Source organism: Rana temporaria, chromosome 4 (genome assembly GCF_905171775.1).
Source record: "Rana temporaria chromosome 4, aRanTem1.1, whole genome shotgun sequence".
Lineage (NCBI taxonomy): Eukaryota > Metazoa > Chordata > Amphibia > Anura > Ranidae > Rana > Rana temporaria.
In genome coordinates, this window is record NC_053492.1 from 432,449,175 (window position 1) to 432,474,720 (window position 25,546).

General features: G+C 43.2%; 1 protein-coding gene across 1 annotated transcript in view; it reads left to right on the forward strand.

The window, feature by feature from the left end:
• Nucleotides 1-25,546, forward strand: part of USH2A (usherin) — a 1,018,338-nt gene that overhangs the window by 68,773 nt on the left and 924,019 nt on the right. Inside the window, exons 5-8 of the mRNA XM_040347840.1 lie at nt 861-1,152; nt 6,790-6,974; nt 14,857-15,087; nt 19,611-19,704. Coding sequence (XP_040203774.1) covers nt 861-1,152; nt 6,790-6,974; nt 14,857-15,087; nt 19,611-19,704 — 802 coding nt within the window. The remainder of the gene's footprint in view (nt 1-860; nt 1,153-6,789; nt 6,975-14,856; nt 15,088-19,610; nt 19,705-25,546) is intronic.

The following is a 25,546-nucleotide window of genomic DNA, read 5'->3' on the forward strand; positions in this document are numbered from 1 at the left end:
ACATATTTAACCCCTTGTTCGCCCCCTAGTGTTAACCAACTCCCTGTCAGTCACATTTATACAGTAATCAGAGCATTTTTATAGCACTGATCGCTGTATAAATGTGAATAGTCCCAAAAATGTGTCAAAAGTGTCCGATATGTCCTCTGCAATATCACAGTCATGATAAAAATCGCAGATCGCCGCTATTACTAGTAAAAAAAAAAAAAATGCTATAAATCTATATCCTATTTTGTAGATGCTATAACTGTTGTGCAAACCAATCAATATACGCTTATTGCATTTTTTTTTTACCAAAAATATGTAGCAGAATACATATCGGCCTAAACTGAGGAAAAAAAGTGTTTAAAAAATGAATAATTTGGATATTTATTATAGCAAAAAGTAAAAAATAGTGTTTTTTTTTAACTTATGACTCTTCTTTTGTTTATAGCGCAAGAAATAAAAATCGCAGTGGTGATCAACTACCACCAAGAGAAAGCTCTATTTGTGGGAAAAAAATGATAAAAATGTCATTTGGGTACAGTGTTGCATGACTTCGCAATTGAAGTGGTTAAAGAGATTTTCTGGTACCATTGACCAGTCTTAAATATTGAGGCAGGAACAAAAAAATTCCAGAATAAATCTGTTGTAATGGACTATTCCCATAAAACAGGGACAGTTGGCATCTATGCCATAGTTATCACCTTGATTAGACCTGCTGCTTTCGAACAGACTTCCATTTCAGTCACCTCCAGGCACACGTGATGTTTAATTAAACCTTTGATTGATTTGTCTATTTTTACCTCAATGTCTTATCACTCGCTATTTTTGCCAGTGTAGATTTACAGGTTCGATAATCTTGCTTTGTTTTTCCACAGAGAAATCTCAGAAATATTTTCTGGAAATTTCCCTCAGATGGTCATTCAGCCAGAATGCCGGTGTCCCAGCAGCCACCCACGTTTGAAGCCCATGTCTGGGAGGTATTGTTTTCCAAATGGAGTGGACAACTCAACCAAGGATAAAGTACTGAGGCTTAATCCAGACGCTCATCCTGTGCCTTACATGAATGATAATGATCTGAACACAACATGGATTTCTTCTTTACTATCGCCATCAGACATTGACAAAGGCATTAAGTTCATTGTGGATTTGGACAATGGACAATATCAGGTGACATTGTCATTAATATTTTGGCCTAATTCATACTAGCGTCTATCATGCTAACTTAAACCTCCAATCTGCCCATTTATGCCCTCCTTAATGTACTGCCATAGCCCTAGTAAGGCCTTTGTGAGTCCTAATTGTTAAGGAGTTATATGTATGTATGGAGTTTTATGTAGGCTATGTAAACTTGCCCTGTCAACACATGACAGCATTTGGGTATGGTGATTGCCCACTTAGGCTTTAAGTGCTGTACTATGGGAGGCGTACCCCTTATACCATGAAATACCAGGTCTTTTTAACAGATTTTGTCAAGGGAGTGAAGAAAAAGTAAGAACAGGTTGCTGACAATGTCTGTTATAAAATTAACCACTGCACGCCTATTTAGGTCGACAGAATGGCAAATTAAAGGGGACGTATATATGCGCCCATTTGCCGGCCGTGTGGTCGCGCACTCCATGACTGTGCCCGCAGGACCAGCGGACTCGATGTCCGCCGGTGTCCCACGATCGGGTCACAGAGCTGAAGAACGGGGAGATGTTAGTGTAAACACAACATCTCCCCGTTCTTCCTAGTGACATGTCACTGATCATCATCGGGAACAGCAATCAGTGACGTGAAGCACTCCCTAGGTCACACTTAACCCCTTCAGTGCCCCCTACAGGTTAACCCATTTACTGCCAGAGTCATTTTTACAGTAATCAGTGCATTTTATAGCACTGATGGCTGTAAAAATGACAATGATCCCAAAATGGAGTCAAAAGTGTCCGATGTGTCACCATAATGTCGCAGTCATGATAAAAATTGCTGATCGTGGCCATTACTAGTAAAAAAAAAAAATATTAATAAAAATGCCATAAAACGATCCCCTATTTTGTAGACGCTATGGGCCAGATTCAGAAAGAAGTTACGCTGGCGTATCTATTGATACGCCGCGTAACTTCTAGGATGCTCCGGCGTATCTTTTTTCTGTATTCAGAAAACAAGATACGCCGGAATTTTGCTAAGATCCGACTGGCGTAAGTCTCTTACGCCGTTGCATCTTAGTTGCATCTTTACGCTGGCCGCTAGGTGGCGCTTCCGTCGATTTACACAAGGAATATGCAAATTAGGTAGATACGCCGATTCAGAAACTTACGTCCGCCCGGCACATTTTTTTACGTTGTTTACGTTAGGCTTTTTCCGGGGGTAAAAGTAACCCCTGCTATATGAGGTGTATCCTATGTTCAGTATGGACGTCGGGCCAGCGTCAAATTTTCAGTCGATTACGTTGTTTGCGTAAGTCGTTCGCGAATAGGGCTGTGCATAATTTACGTTCACATCGAAAGCATTGGCTTTTTGAGGGTTAATTTGGAGCATGCGCACTGGGTTACGTTCACGGACGGCGCATGCGCCGTTAGTCAAAAATGTCAATTACGTGGGGTCAGCCTTCATTACCATACAACACGCCCACTACGTGGATAATTTGAATTCCGCTGGTTTACACCGCACCACATACGCTACGCCGCCTTAACTTAGGGCGCAGGTTCTTTCTGAATACAGAACCTGCCTCACTAAGTTACGGCGGCGTAGCGTATCTGAGATACGCTACGCCCGCACAAATTTACGCCGGGCTATTTGAATCTACCCCTATAACTTTTGCGCAAACCAATCAATAAACGCTTATTGCGATTGTTTTTACCAAAAATATGTAGAAGAATATGTTTCGGCCTAAACTGAGGAAAAAAATAAAAAAATATATATTTTTGGGGGGGATATTTATTATAGCAAAAAGTAAAAAAATATTGCATTTTTTTTTTCAAAATTGTCACTCTATTTTTGTTTATAGTGCAAAAAATAAAAACCGCAGAGGTGATCAAATACCACCAAAAGAAAGCTCTATTTGTGGGGAAAAAAAGGAAGCCAATTTTGTTTGGGAGTCACGTTGCATGACTGCGCAATTGTCAGTTAAAGCGACACAGTGCTGAATCGCAAAAAGTGGCCTGGTCTTTGGCCAGCCTAATGGTCCAGGGCTTAAGTGGTTAACCTCTTACTTTACCTACTATGGCCAAAATAAAAGTGAACTTTAAGACAGCATGAAGAGCAGTGAAGATGCATACTTTGTTTTAACCCGTAACAACTAATGAGAGTTCAATCTTTTGGGGTCTCTTTACTAAATAATATATTTTTAATCAATGCTATGCTTTACTGCACTTCGCCCATTATTCTTTACCTTATGGAATATTGAATATAATATGAAAATGTATCCATATCCAACAATAAATACCCATACATTACATATTTTCCTATTGTACAGTGTCAGTTTATATGTGAGTTTCAGAAGTGTTTATCTAACAAACTTGCAAAAAAAAATTAAAAAACTTGTACAATAACAGCTCATAGTAAAAATAAATAAAAAATAAATAAACATTGTCTTCTGATTGGCTGCCATGAATTATGGAACTTTTCTCATAAACTTTCTGCAATATCTAATGATAGAGTGAAGGGCCAGTGCCTTACCTGCATTTCAAAGAATTCAATTAGATTCAATTAGATTATGGCAAAGAGATCTGAAGCTGGCTGTAAGTGAGTGAGTGAGTAACTTGTATAGCGCTACAAATGCAAACTAAATCGCCTCAAGGCGCTGTATCCAATGTCGTCGTCCAGCCACGCTTCAGAATAGATGTGTCTTAAGTTTTTTTCTGAAGGTCCGATGGTTCACTTCCATCCAAATGTCTGTAGATAGAGCGTTCCATAGCTGCGGTCCTTGGACTGAGAATCTTCGTTCTCCGTTAGATTTGTAGCGGGACTTGGGGATGTGGAGGAAGTTCTGATTAGTTGATCGTAGGGCCCGTTTTGGGGTGTAGTGTTTTATTTTCTTGCCTAAGTATTGCGGTGCGATTCCTTGCGTGCATTTGTGGGTGAGGCAGAGGGTCTTGAATGTCACCCGATCCTTTACGGCTAGCCAGTGGAGGAACCTCAAGACTGGGGAGATTGGTTCCCGCGTTTTTTTACCTGTTACCAGTCTGGCTGCAGTGTTCTGGACAACTTGTAGACGAGACATCTGGTATTTGGGTAGTCCTAGGTAGAGGGAATTTGCGTAGTCGAATCTGGAATTTATGAGTGTTACCACTACTACTGCTGTGTCTTCTTCTGGGATGAAGGGGATGTGTCTACGCTGTAGACCCCTGGTCCCCGACCTGTAGCCATTCGGCACTTACTGTTTGTTTTGATGACTACTAAAGCCAGTTAAAGAAAATTATTATTTTGTGTGGCTTCTACAAGTTAATGGGCTGGTTTATTTCCTTTACAATAAGGCCTCGTACACACGAACGAGAATCTCATCGTAAATGAAACGTTGTTTTCCTCAACGAGTTTCTTGTCAGGCTTGTCGAGAATCTTGTCAAGCTTTCTTTGCATACACACTGTCAAGACAAAATCTCGTCGTTCTCAAACGCGGTGAAGTACAACACGTACGACGGCACTATAAAGGGGAAGTTCCATTCCACTGGCGCCACCCTTGGGGCTGCTTTTACCAATCTCTTGTTACTGCATGTTAAGTAAAAGTTTGGTGAGAGACGATTCGCGCTTTTCAGTCTGTTACAGCGTGACGAATGTGCTATCTCCATTACGAACGCTACTTTTACCGAAGGTGCGCTCCCGTCTCATACTTTATTCTGAGCATGCGCGCGTTTCTAAGCATACACACGAACGTGTTTCTCGTTGTAAACCAGCCCGACGAGAAAAACGACGAGGAAATTGAGACTCCCGACGAGAAAAAAGAGAACATGTTCTCTTTTTTTCTTGTCGTGATCCACGACAGTTTTCTCGAAGATAAACATACACACGACCGTTTTCCTCTGCAAAAACGCTCTACCAGCATTTTTCTTGATGGATTTTGTCGAGGAAAACGGTCGTGTGTACGAGGCCTCACTTATTTTTTTCTGTGCTGTGGATCTCTGTTATATTTTTATATCCTTTTTTTCTCTAATCTTTTAAAGTGATCTTGCTAAGAGAAATATCAAATTTTTTAGGAGGGTTGTAGAAAGCACAAATGTGGAAACGTTGACTTGTATATTGGCAGTAAAAGCAGTGGTGCAATCTTATGTAATCAATTACTATCTCCTGAAGCATGTCCCTCATATCCAACAACTTCTTTTGTGTGTTTGTAGTCGCTGACCATCTCCTTGAAAAATATGCTGAATGCACACCTGGATTCAACTTCTCTGTTTCCCAACAAGGCCTTCAAGATTAGATCATGCTTGGTAACATGTAAGGGACAGGCATCAGTTTAGTGACAAATATCCTGATTCGCACAGCTAAATCTAGGGTTTTCAGGATGGAAAAAGACACCTTAAAACTTTAAAGGCATTTATTTGTTCTTACTATCTAGTAACAAAGTAAAATACTGACTACTATGTCTCTTCCCTCAATAATAAAAACTAAAGAAAAGCAAAAGGACAGAAAATTCATTCATATTTTGGTATATGTTGACTGTGCATGGTTTGTAGCTCAGCTTCCATTTTATGGTTCCTGCAGATTAATAGCATCCTTTAACTACTCTATCTTTAGACTCTCTCTTCTTCAGCCTACCATGTAGTGATTATGATGTATGCTTATAATTATCTTGACTAGTGCTCTTATAACTCTTAGCTAATTAGTGTCGCTGAGAGCTGCACAGACAAAGTCAACATTGGTTAAAGCTTGTTTCCCAGAAATACACTTCTTCATGAATCCATTCGGCTGGTTTTCTAGATATCTTTAACAAATTAAAACACATGCCTGCTTTCAAACAAGAGGTTTCTGTTACATACATAAATGACATAAATGACACAGCAAGCTATCTGACAATATTATATGCTGATATTTGACAGGGGAATGTCACCCAGAACTGATATCTTGGTTTTGTATGAACATACAGCTAAAGGAATACAATAGTTAGTATTTGATAACTCAAGTTGGTCCTAAAGTAGTTGTAAAGGCAGAAGTTTTTTTTATCTTAATGCATTCTATGCATTAAGATAAAAAACCTTCTGTGTGTAGCAGAAGCTACACACCCCCCAGCACCCCTCTAATTACCTACCTGAGCCTCTTCTCTCTACAGCGATGTCCACGATCCCCTCAGCCATCCAGGACACTCCTCCTGATTGGCTGAGACAAAGCAGCGGAGCCATTGGCTCCTGTGGCACCATTGGCTCCCACAGCTGTCAATTAAAATCAGTCAGCCAATCAGGCGAGAGAGGGAGCAGGGCCAGATTGGGGCTCCATGTTTGAATGGATACACAAAGCTCAGTTACTGGGCAATCGCGGCCGCCGAGCGCGCGTATCGGGTCCCCAGTGACGCGGCGCCATGCACGCCCCCTAGAGGCTTAAGAAGGCCGTTACGTCATATGATGTCTGCCTCCCGCTGTCATTTGACTGTGGGCGGTGGACAAACAATTAAAAAACCTCAAGTCTCTTCCTGCTGAAGTGACAAATCAAAGAAGAACTACACTGCTTAGTAATGCATATTAGGGTGGGTGGGAGCACATGCTGGTTCATTGATGCAAATTTGATCTTTCCACATTCTCCAACCCTTTGTTGATGCCCCATCCAACTTGTTGCTACTGATAATTAAAGGTAAATACTAATCTCAACTTGCTTTTTACTTTTTGCTTTTATTTTTAGATATTTTACATTACTTTGTGGTTCTATAGCCCATTGCCTAAAGCATTCAGAATACAGAGGAAGAAGCATAGTAGCTTGTTCTGGGAAGATTGGCAATATCTTGCCAGGGATTGTCAAGATTTCAGCATGGAGAACAATGGCTTTTTACAATATCCTGATTCTGTCAATTGTCTCCAGCTCCCCAGGTAAGTTGAAATGTTTAAAACTGGAAAACTGGGCAATGTTATCTACATTCTCTGAGTCAGTAGCAGTTGTGGCTTAAAAGAATAGGGACCCTAGGACAATATATCTTTTCAGCCCATATTCAGTAATGAGGGGTACAACACTACTACAATCAAAAGTGCAGTCATTTGTGGACATCTGACCATCTATATTGTCAAAAGTATGTGAACAGAACAGATCAGGTATTTACAGTAAAGGGTACTGTTAGGGTACTTTCACACTGGGACATTGGGAGCATCGGCGGTAAAGCGCCGCTATTTTTAGCGGCACCCTAGCATCGTTTTTGCAGGGCTTTTCAGGTGCTAGTGGGGAGCAGACCCTTTTTTGCTAACAGACAAAAAAGGGTTAATAGCACCCGCAAAGCGGCGCTGCAGTGTCGCTTTGCCAGCGCTTCGGTGGCGCTGTCCATTGATTTCAATGGGCAGGGGTGCGTTAGGAGTGGTGTATACACCGCTCCTACAGCCCCTCAAAGATGCTGCTTGCAGAACTTTTTTTAGCATCCTGCCAGCGCACCACTTCAGTGTTAAAGCACTTGGGAGAGGCGCTTTACAGTAGACATGTACACACGGAAATATTTTGTATCGGAATTTTGTTTTCGGCTGTAAAATACATTTATTTAGTTACTCCCAAAATTCGTTTTTATTTATTTTGTTTTGTTAAAAAAATGCATTAGTCCGAAAATCCGAATTAATTAAGGTCGAATCTGTCATTAAAGGCTTCTGTGGAATGTTCTAAGAAGATTCGACAGAGCAGCTAAACTGTACGACGCCACAATCGTACATTTCCGGTCGAATGTTCTGCCTACAAGCTATAGAAGAATTCTAATGTTGTATGACACTAGTAATAATTATATTTATAAATTATTATTACTAGTCAACCAACCTTCAAATTATTCTATAGCCTATGGGCCGAGCATTTGACCAGAAATGTACAGTTTAGCTGCTTGTCGAATCTAAGAACTTTCGACAGACACCATAACCCTTCAATGACAGATTTAACGTTTGTATGTTTTTCGCTGCTTCGTCGAATCTTCGTCGTTCATGTCAAATGGTCTACCCCAACACTGTCTCTATAATGTCAAATCTTTCCTCTCTATGTAGAATAATCTAATAGAGGTAGGTTAGGCACATTGGACCACAGATTCAATAGACACAGATCGCTTTTGTCAGTGTCATGTCGAATCTTCTATCTATATCGAACTGTTGTAGCAACGAAAACGAAAATAAAGCATTTTTTGTCGGATCTTTCGGATTTTGGATTCTGTGCGTTTGTTTTCGCTTGTTAAAACGATAACGAAAATATCTGAAATTCAGACGAAAATGCATTCGGACGAAAACAAATGCACATGTCTACTTTACAGGCGCTCTGCAGGCGCTATTTTTAGCACTATAGCGCTTGTAAAGCGTCTCAGTGTGAAAGCAGCCTTAATGCTAAAGAAAAAAAAGACAGTTTGGGGAAGGTGTTTTACTGTTCCAGCTAGACTGCACCCCTGTTTAAAAAAGCCAGCTCCATAAAAACAGGGTTTAAGTTGTTTGATGTGGAAGAACTTAAGTGGAACTCTAAAATGTTATATTAGCTAAATGGTCAGAAATTCCCACACATTCAAAAAAGTGAAAGCTGTTACCCTTGAATAGGAGGTGAAACTCCACAAATAATGTTCCTGGTGTTGGAGTGGGATGTCCAATAATCTCATATAGGTATGATGGTCAGGTGTCCTATAAACCTTTGGCCATAAAGTGTGTATCATCCACCGCAAAAGAAACATATATCCAGCACAGCAGTCCATAGATAGATAAACAGTGTGTGTTGCTCTCCGCACCACAGAGCAGAATGAACTTTATAGGCATAGTTTACATAATATATAATGGTACATAAAAAGAAGGAAGTTGTTGGTACAGACATGCACTTATTTAGCATGCCCATTACAGGAGAAGTTTAGAGATCACTGACACGTTATACTAGAGATTACTGCCATATTGCTAATGACTGTCAGAGACAACTGACATTACATTGCAGCTGGAATGGCTTCAGTTTCCAAAAAGCACCTAGACAGGAGAAAGACACAACAGAAATGAAATGGAAAAATTCCCTGTATTTCTGTTCTGGTTACAAATTGAAATATTGTATTTCCAGGACAAATAGAGAACATGAACATCCCTTTAAGGAACACCGACAGCAATGAAAGCATAGGGTTGTAAGCTCTAACCTCTAACTAAAACTAAAAACTCTAAAAAGAAGCAAAAAATAAATGAAAACTATACAACCTGTACTATCCAATAAAATTGCATGTATCCCTTAAGAAGTTCTTGTTGATATGATTTAAACACATGTATAACCTGGTACTAGTCTGTTATCTAGTAGAGGAAAATAATAATTAGCAGTCTGCTAGGAGGAAAGTAGACTTCCATTCTACAAAAACCTTTTCAGACAAAGACTACATTTTCAATGGAGTGGAGTCTTCTGTCTGATTATATACAAATATAATGATATACCGGTACTATAATATATAATATAATGATATAAAAGTGCAAATATTTATTATATGTATGTTGTCAATGTTAAACTGCTCTAGATTAATATTAAATTGCTATAGACTTTGGGGGATATTTATAATGAAGTACATGACTGGTTTGCTGAAAATTTTCAGAACATTTGCCTGCCAAGTAAACTCTTGTACTTACAAAGTAGGGATGAGCTTCGTATTCGAGTCAAACTCATGTTCGATACGAACATCGTATGTTCGATCGTTCGTCGAAATACGAACAAAACGGGTCGTTCGCGCCAAATTCAGGTTACGTTTCACAGACCATAATTCACTGCGGCATCGCTGGCTGATGATTGGACAAGCATACACTATGACCCGCATGCTTGGCCAATCACAGCGCGCAAAAAACGGAGAGCCATAATTGGCCAGAGCCAGGGCGGCCTTGTGTAGTGTGTTGCAGCAGTTAACAGAGAACAGATAGAGACAGAGAGAGTGTCATTTTTTGCAGGTAGATAGAGCAGGCAGGCAGGCTAGTCAGTCAATGTTACAGTGTGTAGAGGACATATATACATCCCAGGTGTTGTACATATATTTATACACTGTATAGTTTAGCTAGATCAGTTCTTCCTAATTTACTGGCAGGCAGGTGATTGTGCTATTTAAAGACGTTATCACAGGCATACTATAGACACCCAGCTATATATTTTTTAATTTAAGCATCATTAAAATCACTGCTCAGGTCGTTTTTTCAGGAGTTCTGAAAAAAACGACAGTTTTTAAAACTTTTTTTTCATTGATACATGTTCCCTGGGGCAAGACCCGGTTTCTCAAAGACGTTTTCACAGACATACTATAGACACCCAGCAGGTACAATATTTAAAGGAATTTTTAATTTATTTTTTATTTTTTATTTAAGCATCATTAAAATCACTGCTCCTGAAAAAACTACTGTTTTTTAAAAGTTTTTTCCATTGAGGCCTCGTACACACGGCCGAGGAACTCGACGTGCCAAACACATCGAGTTCCTCGGCCAGTTCAGCCCTGAAGCCGCCGAGGAGCTCGGTGGGCCGAGAGCTCCCATAGAACAACGAGGAAATAGAGAACATGTTCTCTATTTCCTCGCCGAGGTCCTCGTCGGCTTCCTCGGCCGAAAGTGTACACACGGCCGGGTTTCTCGGCAGAATTCAGCCAGAAACTCGGTCGGAAGCTGAATTCTGCCGAGGAAACTGGTCGTGTGTACGGGGCCTCATACATATTCCCTGGGGCAAGACCCGGGTTCTCAAAGACGTTTTACGACAATAACTTGCATATTAGGCTTTAAAATGAGCACTTTTGAATTCAAACGTTCGAGTCCCGTAGACGTCAATGGGGTTCTAAATGTTCAGTCCGTTCAAAGGTTCTGGTGCGAACTGAACAGGGGGGGGGGGGTGTTCGACTCCTCCCTATTACAAAGCACATTGGTTTTTTAGAAAGGATTGGGTTGCCTTTTATTCCAATTCACAACACATCCCTTTTTTTTAGTCGAAAATACATATCCCAATTAAATTTGCCATTTATATACACAAATGTAAAAATCACTAGCCTGTTCCCTTTTGGAACAGGTGCTGCTTAGATCTTTTCAATGATTTGTTCACTGATACCTATGGAGAAAACGCTATACTCACTCCTACTCAGCCACCGCAAACTGATTTGCCAACTTCCACTAGCGTTGAGCTGAACTTGACTGACGAGCTGAGCTTGGTTCTGCCAGGTTAAGGTTTGGTGAACATAACTAAAATTCGGATGTCAAATCTGAACCTAATTGAAGTCAATAGAATGTTAACCACTTCACCCCCAGACCATTGTGCTGGTCAATGACCAGGCCACTTTTTGCGATTCGGCACTGCGTCGCTTTAACTGACAATTGCGCGGTCGTGCGACGTGGCACCCAAACAAAATTTGCGTCCTTTTTTCCCCACAAATAGAGCTTTCTTTTGGTGGTATTTGATCACCTCTGCGATTTTTATATTTTGCGCTATAAACAAAAATAGAGAGACAATTTTTGCTATAATAAAAATCCCCCAAACATATATAAAAAAAAATGTTTTTCCTCAGTTTAGGCCGATACGTATTCCTCTACATATTTTTCGTCAAAAAAAATCGCAATAAGCGTTTATTGATTGGTTTGCGCAAAAGTTATATAGCTGGATTCAGGTAGATGTGTGCATTATTACGCCGCCGTAAGTCAGAGAGGCAAGTGCTGTGTTCACAAAGCACTTGCCTCCTAAGTTACGGCGGCGTAGTGTAAATGGGGCCGGCGTAAGCGGGCCTAATTCAAATGAGGATGAGGGGGGCGTGTTTTATGTAAATGGGTGGTGACCCGACGTGATTGATGTTTTTTTACGAACGGCACATGTGCCGTCCGTGTACATATCCCAGTGTGCATTGCTCCAAAGTACGCCGCAAGGACATATTGGTTTAGACGTGAACGTAAATTACGTCCAGCCCCATTCACGGACGACTTACGCAAACAACGTAAAATTTTTAAATTTCGAGGCGGGAACGACGGCCATACTTAACATTGGCTAGGCCACCTAGGGGGCAGCTTTATCTTTACGCCGGCGTACCTCTTACGGAAACGGCGTATCTTTACTGCGACGGGCGCACGTACGTTCGTGAATCGGCGTATCTAGTCATTTACATATTCTACGCCGAACTCAACGGAAACGCCACCTAACGGCCAGCGGAAAAATTGCACCCTAAGATACGACGGCGTAGGAGACTTACGCCGCTCGTATCTTAGCCTAATTTAAGCGTATCTGGTTTCCAGAATACGCCTAAATTTACGCCGGCGTAGATTCAGAGTTACGACGGCGTAACCCTACCTGAATCCAGCTAATAGAGTCTACAAAATAGGGGGTAGTTTTAAGGCATTTTTATTAATATTTTTTTTTACTATTAATGGCGGCGACCTGCGATTTTTATCGGTACTGCGATCTTATGGCGGACACTTGTGACACATTTTTGGGACCATTGGCATTTTATTAGCGCTCAGTGTTATAAAAAATGCATTGATTACTGTAAAAATGTCACTGGCAAGGAAGGGGTTAACACTAGGGGGCGATCAAGGGGTTAACAATGTTCCCTCATTGTGTCCTAACTGAAGGAGGGGTGAGACTGACTAGGGAAAATGACAGATCGCTGTTCATACATTGTATAAACAGACGATCAGTCATTTCTCCCCCTGAAAGAACCGGAAGCTGTGTGTTTACACACACAGCTCCTGGTTCTCACTCTGTCATGAGCGATCGCGGGTGCCCCTAGTGGCTGCAATGCAAAATCACGTTATATTACGTGATTTTGTGCAGCCGAGCCGACCTGTCGCCGAAAAACTACGGTGGACGGTTGGCAAGCGGTTAAAAAACATTAATGGTCATTTTCTATGCTAAAATGCTAGGGATTGTCAAAGAAATGGCATGAGGTCAGGGCAGTGCCCAGGAGGGATAGGTACCAAAGCAAAAACAACATTTCAAAAATTCCATTTGGCCAGGAGCATAAGTAAAGCTTAAAAGGAAACATTAAAAATGCTAAATTGCATTAAATAACATGCTTGAAAAAGTCCTGACCATGTCCTTGAAGTGGCATATGTGTACAATGTATACAAACTCCTACAGCAACACTGACATTTACAAGGAAAACTTCTGTGCTTAAATTGCTGCCAAAATGACAGCCTCCAGCTGCTTCTCTTCTGGTATACAAAGCAGTCAGGGATTACCTTCATCTATACCAAACCCTTATCCTAGGTGAGGATCTGATATATATGTTAATAGGGTCACCCCCCTACACACACATAAATAGCATGTGGTTCTGATGAGGTGAGGATCTGATATATATGTTAATAGGGTCACCCCCCTACACACACATAAATAGCATGTGGTTCTCCCTCGTGTATACCAGTCCTTTCAGATCCGGTATAAATTTTAAGGGGAAACCCACACAAAAAAAAAAAGTGTGAGATTCCCCTCAAAAAACACACACACCAGACCCTCATCTGAGCATGCAGCCTGGCAGGGTATGGTTGTATTTATATTTCACAAGAAGGGTGTTGTATATTTACCTTTATTGCAAGCAGCTTGGTTTCACAATTTGTATCTTATTTTAGTGTAGCCCAGACTTAATTTATTATATGATTTTATAACAGGCCATATGCCCTCAAAATGGGAGGTAAGAGCCTCTAAACAACAAAGCTGGCCCAGGGGTGGGGGGCTTATCAGGATCTGGAAAGCTCCTTTAACAGTTATTGGTCACCCAGATACCGCCCCTCCATGTGAATGAGTACGTGGTACACAGTAAATAAAAAAAATCCAGCGATGTAAATCCAATGTCAATCACATTGTCCACTGATGTAGATCCACATAAATCATTATTCCTGAATCCCTCCAAACCTCCGAAAGAAAAAAACCCTGATTACCCCACATGCCTGGTCCGGTCGCCATCCTAGCCAATGATGGGTCAAGTTTGGTAGATGACAGCTGTTATAAACAAAGGGGCAGGGTCTCCTGGGTGATGTCATTGACCACCCAAGTTACAGCTAATTCCCAATATTCCTCTCAAAGTGTGTTAAAGCAAAGATCCACCCTAAAAAAAACAATAGTCAAAAGGCTCCAAAAAACTTGATTTTTTTTTATATACTTACCAGAAGTGGCTGTTGCTAGGCAGATCGTCCTAATCTGCCACTTCCTCGTCTGCGATGATCTTCTCTCTTCTCCTCCTTGCATTGCCTCCTGGGAAATGGGGTGCACTGTCTTCTGGGAACTGTGTGTCTCCAGAGGACAGCCGCCTATTCACAAAGCGCTGCGCGACTCGCACATGCGCATTAGGAAACGGGCAGTGAAGCTGCAAGGTCTCACTGCCTGTTTCCCTTAGTGAGGATGGCGGCGCCGGCATACGATCCAGAGGACAGATCAACATCGCGGGCACGCTGGACAAGTAAGTGTGCTTTTAAAAAGTCAACAGCTACAGTGTTTGTAGCTGCTGACTTAAAAAAAAAAATTCCCAGCTGGAACTCCGCTTTAACATACACAGAGATACTATGGTTACTGATAGCAACCACCTGTTGACCTTATAAATGCTGGGACATTTTGTGTGAGAGCAAAAAATGTGGGGGAGAGGGACAGGTGTGCTATCTTATATTGATTTACCTCCTTGTTTTTACAAAGATGGTCCTGGTATTGGAGAACATGTCCACAATTACCTATTATTAGTTTTGACTTTCCGTTAGACTTGTTCTGTAATGTAAAGGATGTTTTGCCACAAATCCTCATAGTTTCTTTAGCATTTTTAAAAATTCCAAGTCTATTTTTCTTTTCTGCACTATATAGGGATACCCCTTATTCACATGGAAACCTGACCCTGAGTCTCCTCACCCCAGAACCAAACCAACGACCCGGTTACAAAGACTTTCACAGCACCACTGAACTTCAAGAGTTTGTGAAAGCATGCCAAGTGAGGATCCAGCTGATTGGTCAGTATTATACAACAGGGACTGAGAAGGCTCCTGGCAGCTTACGACATCGGTATTACGGAATAGGTGAAATCACCATTAGCGGAAGGTAAGACAGAAAACAGAAAAATGCTGAAACCTTGTTAAAGTTTGTTTTTAGGAAAACTCCAGCCAAAGCAAAACTGATTTTACATTTTTGGATAAAGCAGGGAAAGACTAGAACCCAGTAATGAAAAATGTTCATGCATTTAGAACCTTTCCTGTGTTTTAATTTGTTGCCTGTTTCCCTTCCACTTCTTGTCCCTGACTGTGACATTGGTGTACAGGGACAGAAATAAAAACCTAAGAAGAAGAAAGTAATAACGATATCAGACCACTAGTTTTAGAACTAAATGGTGATCTTCTTTAATTCAAAAACAGGATGACCCAAGATAAGAAAAAGTTCCCCCTTATCTGAGCTACAATATAAACATCAAAACAAGAAATGCTGTAGACACAAGTAACATGGTTATTTTTGTATAAGGCCTAACTCTGGGTTTCATTTAACTTAAAGTGGTTGTAAACCCTCTCCTATACCCAGTAATGTGCCCAGCCTTAGATGATACATAGAGATTATACAAATCCTCCTACATATGTTTTACTTCTATATCTCCTGTCTTTTCCATTCTACACTCTTTGGAAGTGCAGATCTTGTTAGAAATCGTTCTTCCTCTTTTAGCATTGGGTGGGGAGTCCGGCTTACACTGTGTGAGAGCTGATTGGAGGAAAGTCACCCCCACTAGGCATAGGCAGAGGAACGCAAGAACATGCAGAACTGTAGTTTGAATAGACAAGCTCCCTTCCCGACACAAATTTTCAGTTACTGGCATCAAAAAAAAAGTTCTGCTAGCCCATTTCAATAGTCGGGAGGTATACCTTTAGAAAGCCTCTCGCTGTTTCACAACCAACCCACTAACCATATACCAGGTATGGGTGGTGTGATAACAAGGGCGCTCTGTACTTAACAAATGGTGTCATACTTGTGCACAAAGGGGCATAGTGCAAAAAAAAAAGGAAACAAAAAAAAAAGAATATATAAAATAAGTCGATTAGCTCACGTTCCACTAGGGGGTAGTACGGCCACGCACCCCATGCATCCCACACATTTATGAGCAAGCATGCCTCAGCACCATGCCCTAATCAGTAGCGGCCTCATTTCAGCACATGCTCCAGAGTGTAGCGTAGTCGCCAAGCCACGTGGCAACGTACCTTTACGCCTCTGTCATGGGACGTTCCTGCCACTTATCCAGCTGTGACACATCTGATTGAATCTGAGTACATTCTCAGGTGCAACTTCGCCCCAAACATGCCCGAGCCCAGCATGGCCCCATTTTAGTACATGCTCCAGAGCCCGGTGCTCGTTAGTCGCACTCACAACACACCGGTCCACACCTCTGTCATGGGACATTTCGGCCACTCGACAAACCACAACACGCCCCAGCAACTCCACACACATCCTCAGACACAGCCCCACCCCAAACATACTTTCACACAGGCCTCATTTCCCTGCCCCACACAACTTACGAGTGTAGGAACCTACGCTCAGCCACTACAGACAAGCAGGCCATAGACCAGCTCCTGCAGACAGAGCTAGAGCGAGGCTTCATCATAGGCCCCTTCACTAGGCCCCCCTTCAACACGTGGAGAGTCAGCCCTATTGGACTTGTCAAGGGCAAGTTCTCAAATAAAGTCCGTTTGGTGTACGATCCGTCTGCGCCTCATTCTTCCCCTACCCCCAGCCTGAACTCCTTAATCCCCTTGGAGGAGTTCTCCATAAAATACACATCCGTAGACATGGCAATCCAAGCCATAATCAAAACCGGCACAGGCGCCTGGCTCTCCAAGGCTGACATCTCAGACGTCTTCAAACTCCTGCCTATCCACCCATCCCTCTGGTGCTGGCACGACTCCAAGTCTAGTCCCTGGCTCTTCGACACCTTTGCACAGACTCTCACCTGGATACTCTTGCACCAAGCCCAGTGTCAAGAAGTCATCCACTACTTGGACGACTTTTTGTTGATTGAACAACCTGACACGCCCCCAGGAGACCTCGATAAGTTAAGACTCGTCTTCAGGAATCTCAACGTTCCCATTGCGGAACATATAGTGGATGGTCCAGCACACTCCATCACTTTCCTTGGAATCAACCTGAATTCCACCTCCATGCAAGCCAGCCTCCCCCCCCCCAACAAACTGACCCGCATCAGGGCAGTCCACCCAAACACAGGGCTGCACCAGGAAGCAGCTGCAGTCCCTCCTGGGAATGCTCAATTTCGCTATAAGGATCATCCCTCAAGGCCGGTCCTTTGTGTCACGCCTCCTGGTTTTCCTTTCCCAGTCACAGCACCCCGATCAGATCCTCAAACTGGACACCGCAGCCTTAGCGGACCTTTCGATGTGGGAAGAGTTTCTCACCAATTGGAACGGTATATCCATGTTCATACCGTCAGTATCACCCCTCTCCCCACAAGTAGTGACCGACGCCGCAGCCTCTACAGGCTTCGCAGCAATTTTTGGCCACCACTGGTTCGCAGGACCATGGCCGCCAGAGATACTAGAGAACCTGGGCTTCACACAGACTTCCTCCTTATTCGAGCTATACCCAGTCGTAGCAGCCACCCAACTCTGGGGTCACAGGTGGGCAGGACAAACTGTAGCCTTCACCACCGACAACCAGGCCACAGCCGATATTATCAACAAGGGCAGGTCCAGGTCCCTCGCAATAATGTCCTTCCTACGTCGGCTGGTACAACTGTCCTTGCAACACCAATTCAATGTGCATTGTACCTTCCTTCCCGGCAAGTGCAACCTCGCCGCAGACGCTTTGTCCCGCTTTAATTACACTTCCTTTTTTCAACAGAGACCCGGAGCAGATCAAACTCCAGCCCCTATCCCTCCTTGGTCTCAGCTGACCCTGGACTAAGACAGCACCTACAGCAAGCGACCCAGCTGATCAACCAGTCCCTCTCGCGCAACACTTTTAAGCCCTACTATGCAGCTTGGGACGCCTTCAGCAAGTTTCTTGCGCACCACTCCACAAACACTACCGTAGACGTGAAGCACGTACTGGCCTTCGTTTCCTATTGCCATACTTGCCAGTCCTTGTCCTACAATACCATCCGTCTCTACCTGGCAGGCGTCCAGCACTTTCTGGCCTTACAAGATCCGGCCAAGCCCTCACTCTTCACATCTCACGCAGTCAGAGCTGCCCTACGCGGAGTCCAGAAACGACAACCTGTCGTCAACACCAAACGCCTGCCTATAATAATCAGCTCCATATTTAGAGACATGTCCGCCATCCTCGCAACATCCCCATTTGGCCTCCTCCCTAGCTTGGTTATACAAGCGGCCATCTACCTGGCGTATAATGGTTTCCTCCGACTGAGTGAGTTTGCCTACAGCAGCCCCGCCGGCCAAATTCTGCGCAGACGACACTTGGTCCGCCATCAAGACCGCTTCATGCTCCATCTTACCAGGTCCAAAACCCAACAATCAGGCCCTGGCATAGATATCGCCATTTACAAAACAGGTAACAACTGGTGCCCAGTAACTGCGTTGAACCACCTACTCTTACATTTACCAGCACAATCAGACTCTACTCCTCTGCTCCCTTTTCTGGTCAAACCACTCAGCACCAGCCAGTTCATCAAACACGTGAGGATCCTTCTGCGGAGACTGCACCTCAATCCCGTTCAGTATTCGGGTCACTCCTTTCGCATCAGAGCAGCCTCAGCCTCCTCTCGACACGGGGTCCCCGACCATGTCATCAAGAAGCTAGGCAGGTGGAAGTCCGCCTGCTTCACCCGTTACATCCCTAACCCTCAGACGGAGATGGCACAAGCCTTTGCCAAACTTGCTCAGTAAATGATCTGACTCAATAAAATCATACCCCTACCTGAATGTTTTTGCCCCCTTATTCTGGCGTACTGTCCATTAGGCCAGGGCACACTTCAGGCTCATTGTATGTTGTGAGTCCTTGTCAGTCTGTATCCTCCATGTCCGTATCGGCCATAGGGCTCCAATCATAAGTTAGAAGGCCGAGCAGCGGCCTGCATTTATGGGCGGAGCCCGGCAGCCTATTTAACCCCCACACATGGCTGCGGGCTCCGTCGGTTTCTTGTCCCAGAATGTGGTTCCGACGCACGTCACCCACCCACCCTATCCCCTTTTAAAGGAATTCCCAGATTTCATTCCTCTCCACAACTTCCATCATTTAACAGGGTTATTCTGGCGTACCGTCCATTAGGCCAGGGCCAGGGCCAGTTCAGGCCCATTGTATGTTGTGAGTCCTTGTCAGTCTGTGTCCTCCATGTCCGTATCGGCCATAGCTAAAATTATACTTCACATCACATTCATTGAATTGGGCTGCACTGCAACAACCTTGCAACTGCATGAAATATATGGAATTGTGGTGCAGTGACGGGGACATTTCAGGGATAAAACAGTTGGTGATGAGGCAACAGGTCATCTCCTAGCTACCTGTGAACTGCCCCAGAAACATTTCTAAGGAATCAATAAAGGTTTTCTGTTTCTTATCATGTACATCTATAGTAAATATCATTACTGAGATAATCCTTTCATTTTTCATTGCAGGTGTGATTGCCATGGACATGCTAGCGCTTGTGATACAACTGTTTCACCATACAAGTGTCTCTGTAGTGTCAACAGTTACACCGATGGGAACAATGTAAGATTTCATGTTTTACTTTCTTTATTAAAGGGGTTGTAAAGGAAAAAACATTTTTTCATAATAAGCATCCTTTACCTGCAAACATTCCTCTTTTCACTTCCTCATTGTTCGTTTTTGCTCAGAAGTTACTCTATTTCTTCTCTGTTCTGTTCACTTCCTGCTTGTCTGATTTTACTCACCACCGTGAAGGGAGGCTTTACTGCGGTGGTCAGTGACGTGCTCGCCCCCTCCTGGGAACTACATTTGTGTGGCAGGACGCTCTCTGCGTGTTAGAGACTATAAGGAGGTGTGAATTACTGTTCGTGCCGCAATGCATACTGGGAAATTTAGAACGAACGCCGCAAACCAGGAAGTGAATGAGAGAACAGAAACTAGAATTCCGGAGGTGATATAAATGAAGGAATTTAATAGGTATTTACCATTTACATTACACTATTCTGTCTGTCTACCTTGCAGACATTCATTTTAGGCAAAACTTTTTTTTCCTTTACAACTCCTTTAATGAACTTATAATTGCTTCAATGCTATGGTGTAATACATTGTATTACATTGTATATACATTGTATATATTGTATAATATGTTGTTCTTTAGCTTGTGCTAAACTGTATCTTAAAGAAAATCTATAACTATAAAAATAACCATACTAGCATAACTGAATTCCTTCTTAAAACACTGGTTCTCTTCAGTCTTAACCACTTCAGCCCGGACCATTTTGCTGGTCAACGACCGGGCCACTTTTTGTGATTCGGCACTGCGTCGCTTTAACTGACAATTGCGCGGTCGTGCGACGTGGCTCCCAAACAAAATTGGCGTCCTTTTTTCCCACAAATAGAGCTTTCTTTTGGTGGTATTTGATCACCTCTGTGGTTTTTATTTGTTGCGCTATAAACAAAAATAGAGCGACAATTTTGAAAAAATGAATATTTTTTACTTTTTGCTATAATAAATATCCCCCAAAAATATATAAAAAAAACGATTTTTTTCCTCAGTTTAGACCGATACGTATTCTTCTACATATTTTTTGTAAAAAAAAAACGCAATAAGCGTTTATTGATTGGTTTGCGCAAAAATTATAGCGTCTACAAAATAGGGGATAGTTTTATGGCATTTTTATTAATATTTTTTTTTGCTAGAAATGGCGGCGATCTGCGATTTTTATCGGTACTGCGACCTTATGGCGGACACATCGGACACTTTTGACACATTTTTGGGACCATTGGCATTTTTATAGCGATCAGTGCTATAAAAATGCATTGATTACTGTAAAAATGCCACTGGCAGGGAATGGGTTTACACTAGGGGGCGAGGAAGGGGTTAATTATGTTCCCTAGGTGTGTTCTAACTGAAGGGTGGGTGGGACTGACTAGGGGAAATGACAGATCGTTGTTCGTACATTGTATGAACAGACGAACAGTAATTTCTCCCCCTGACAGGACCGGGAGCCATGTGTTTACACACACAGCTCCCGGTTCTCGCTCTGTAACGAGCGATTGCGGGTGCCCGGCAGTGATCGCTGCAATGCGAAGTGATGTATAACTACGTGATTTCGTGCAGCCGAGCCGACCTGCCACAGTATAACTGTGGCGGCTGGTCGGCTAGTAGTTAATAGAGTAATTGAACTTGGACAAAAATGTTGTGAACACCGTGAAAGACAAAATGAAGTCCAGAACTCCCAATCAACAAACATGTTCTGATTTTATGATTAAAAAAGCATTGGGGGATCACCAAGACAGTCAGGCCCCGTACACACGGCCGAGGAACTCGACGTGCCAAACACATCGAGTTCCTCGGCCAGTTCAGCACTGAAGCCGCCGAGGAGCTTGGCGGGACGAGAGCTCCCATAGAACAACGAGGAAATAGAGAACATGTTCTCTATTTCCTCGTCGAGCTCCTCGTCGGCTTCCTCGGCCGAAAGTGTACACACGACCAGTTTCCTCGGCAGAATTCAGCCAGAAACTCGGTCGGAAGCTGAATTCTGCCGAGGAAACTGGTCGTGTGTACGGGGCCTCAGGCAACTTAAATTTTTAGGAAAAGAGGTCAAGGAAATCATTATATATTTATCTCCACTTGTGCGCAGTCTTATGATATTCATGTATGATATCTCCAGAATACACTCCTACAAATAGACTGTAAATCATGGGCTAGATTCAGATAGGTTAGCGGATCTTTAGATCCGCGTAACCTATCTGATTTACGATACGCCGCCGCAAGTTTTTGAGGCAAGTGCTTTATTCAGAAAGCACTTGCCTCTAAAGTTGCGGTGGCGTATCGTAAATCCCCCGGCGGACTTTAAATTCCGTGGCTAGGGGGCGTGGAAAATTTAAATCAGGCGCATCCCCGCGCTGATCGAACAGCGCATGCGCCGTCCGCAAATTTTCCCAGTGTGCATTGCTCCAAATGACGTCGCAAGGATGTCATTGGTTTCGACGTTAACGTAAATTACGTCCGGCCGTATTCGCGAAAAACTTACGCAAACAACGTAAAAAAGCCGAACGCAAACAACGTAAAAAAAAAGCCCCGGCGGTCGTTCGTTTCTGAATCGGCGTAAATGCTCATTTGCATATTCGACACGTAAAAGATACGGAAGCGCCACCTAGCGGCCGGTCTGGAATTGCAGCCTAAGATCCGACGGTGTAAGTCACTTACACCTGTCGAATCTTAGGCATATCTATGCGTAACCTGATTCTATGAATCAGGCGCATAGATACGACGGCCGGACTCAGAGATACGCCGTCGTATCTTCTTTCTGAATCCGGCCCCATGTGTGGACCAGACAGAAAGTTAAGCAGCATAGCTCAACACATGGGGAGTGCGCAAGTTTTCGATTATTAACAAAAATAAACAAATTACATTTCCTAATAAAACAAATCTCACTGTAACTGAAGGAAGGGAGGAGAGGTGTTTTGGTGAAAATGTGTTTCTTGAAAACGGAGAGGGGGCTTTACTAAAACTCTTGCACACAGAATCTGGTGCAGTTGTGCATAATAACCAATCAGCTTCTAATTTCAGTTTGTTCAATTAAGCTTTAAAGCGGGGGTTCACCCTTAGAGGGCACTTTTCCCCCTTAGATTCCTGCTCGTTATTACTAGGGGAATCGGCTATTTATTTTAAAATATGTGCAGTACTTACCCGTTTACGAGACGCATCCTCTCCGTCGCTTCCGGGTATGGGCTTCGGGAATGGGCGTTCCTTCTTGATTGACAGGTTTCCGAGAGGCTTCCGACGGTCGCATCCATCGCGTCACGATTTTCCGAAAGAAGCCGAACGTCGGTGCGCAGGCGCAGTATAGAGCCGCACCGACGTTCGGCTTCTTTCGGCTACGAGTGACGCGATGGATGCGACCGTCGGAAGCCTCTCGGAAGAATGTCAATCAAGAAGGAACGCCCGCTCCCGAAGACCCATACCCGGAAGCGACGGAAGAAGATGCAGCTCGAAAACGGGTAAGTACTGCACATATTTTAATATAAATAGCCGATTCCCCTAGACCGAACGAGCAGGAAGCTAAGGGGAGATTTTTTTTTTTTTTTTTAAATGGGTGAACTCCCGCTTTAACCATAAAATCTGGAAGCTGATTGGTTACTATAAACAGCTGAACCAGATTCTGTGTGCACCAGTTTTAATAAATGTCCCCCAAAACATCACATTTATGGTCCTGTGCTGTCTTTCACATGGAACCAGGTGATTGAGGCCTTTCTTTTTGAGAGACAGAAATTTAAGTCCCATGTCAGTAAAGTAAGAATGCATAGGAGACTGAGCAAAGGTTTACCAATATTCAGAAATAGAAGGCTGATAGCGGGGTGTCCTGTAAGAGTCTTCCAAGTGGTATGCTATAAAAGCATACAGATGAAGGTCACCAAGGTTTTGGCTTGCCCTTTCCGGTAGACTTGTTGCTAGGCCGGGGTTACTTTTGCTGGGTGGTGGCATGATTTGTTTGAGGTGGGGGGATCAGGAATGATGCCCCAAGAGTGCAATAGAGTTAGAACTAGAGTGGTAATTCTGTGTAAGGTGCCATTGCAGTTGATCAGGAGCCTTTTGTGGTGCCCCATCTGTAGATTACAATTATGAAATGCTTTTGTGACTGTGTTGAGCTGCTGACTCAGTTTCAGCATGTGTTGCCCTGTGTTGCAATAGGTCACTGTAAAGTGGTAGAATGACATAGGGGATAGGCAGAGTGCCCAGAGAGCTTAAATTAGCAAACAAATGTTTATTTACGTGATAAAAAGAGTTCTTATTAGAATATCTCTAGGTGCAGTGTCAGGGAGATTTAGAGGTATGTGGGGTATGGATGGTCAGTATGATCTATTTTTAGCATTGTTGTAGCAAGATCTATCTGCTAATTTAGCTTTAAGCCATGAGCGATCTTCGTTGTCTTTATGTGTGTACACTAGATGGTGGACACACATTAATGGTGGCAACAAATTCCTTATTTTAGTTTTTGCATGATCTACCTTTTCACCAACAGATTGCACCTCTGTAGTAAACCTTTGCATAAGGGAAACAATATCAGCGTACAAGGAACTTTTCAATGAACATTCCCCCCTGGCGGTATTCCCGAGTCTGACTCAGGGTTACATTTTTGTGCTGCGATCGGTAACCCCGAGTCAGACTCGGGCTCGCCTCGCTGACTCCACAGGCATGGTTTACTTACCTTGTCCCTGGATCCAGCGATGCCACTGTGCTGTGTGAGCGAGCGGGTGCTCGCTCGATTCCCACAGTGCCTCTGTGTGCCGCCGATCTCCATTCCCTGCGACGTTACGACGCACGGGGGGCGATGAACGGCGCCAAATTCAAAAAGGTAAACAAACACATTACATACAGTATACTGTAATCTTATAGATTTTGAGTTGATTACATTATTGAATATTTTTTATTATAATTATATTATTATTTGTTATAATTATTTATTATATTATAATTTATAATTTTGTTTTTTTTAAAAATTCATACCCAGGATGCCTACTAGACTCTTGTTTGGTCAGATTTAAGTGAGTTATTCCTAAAAATTACAGGCCTACAATGTAAAACACCAAATTTCCTTGCAAATAATGGTACCGCTTTCAGCACCTAAAATCTGAAATAATCATACCGCTAGGGAGGTTAAGAGTTGAGTCCACCACAGGCTGGTTACATGTTGGGAAAGTTGCAATAGAATTCTGCATCAGGCCCCGTACACACGACCAGTTTCCTCGGCAGAATTCAGCTTCCGACCGAGTTTCTGGCTGAATTCTGCCGAGAAACCCGGCCGTGTGTACACTTTCGGCCGAGGAAGCCGACGAGGACCTCGGCGAGGAAATAGAGAACATGTTCTCTATTTCCTCGTTGTTCTATGGGAGCTCTCGGCCCGCCGAGGTCCTCGGCGGCTTCAGGGCTGAACTGGCTGAGGAACTCGATGTGTTTGGCACGTCGAGTTCCTCGGCCGTGTGTACGGGGCCTCACACTTCAATGTGTTGACTCAATGACTGGGCTCACCTTAAAGAAATTCTGCTCATCTGTTCATCTGTTCTCATCCTGGCTTTAGTAGGGCTGCCTTTCAGTGGTGTTGAGGCTGATGATGAGGATAGAGGGAGTGCTGCAGTTGAGCACTTCTGCTGGATCAGTTTACGGTGCACCAGTGAGAAATATGGAGGAGGCAGCGCCATTTTGTTTGTGCCTCCCTGTGGTTGAACGAAGAAAGCAGTGAATTTCTTTGGTTGGATGCCATGTTTCCTGGAAGAGTAGCATAGGTGAGATAAATCGACCAGTCCTATATAACTGACAAGATGCACACTACATTTAGATGTTTTTAAGCACAACTAGAAGAGCAATTTTATTTCATTTGCAAAATTGTCACATAAAGTT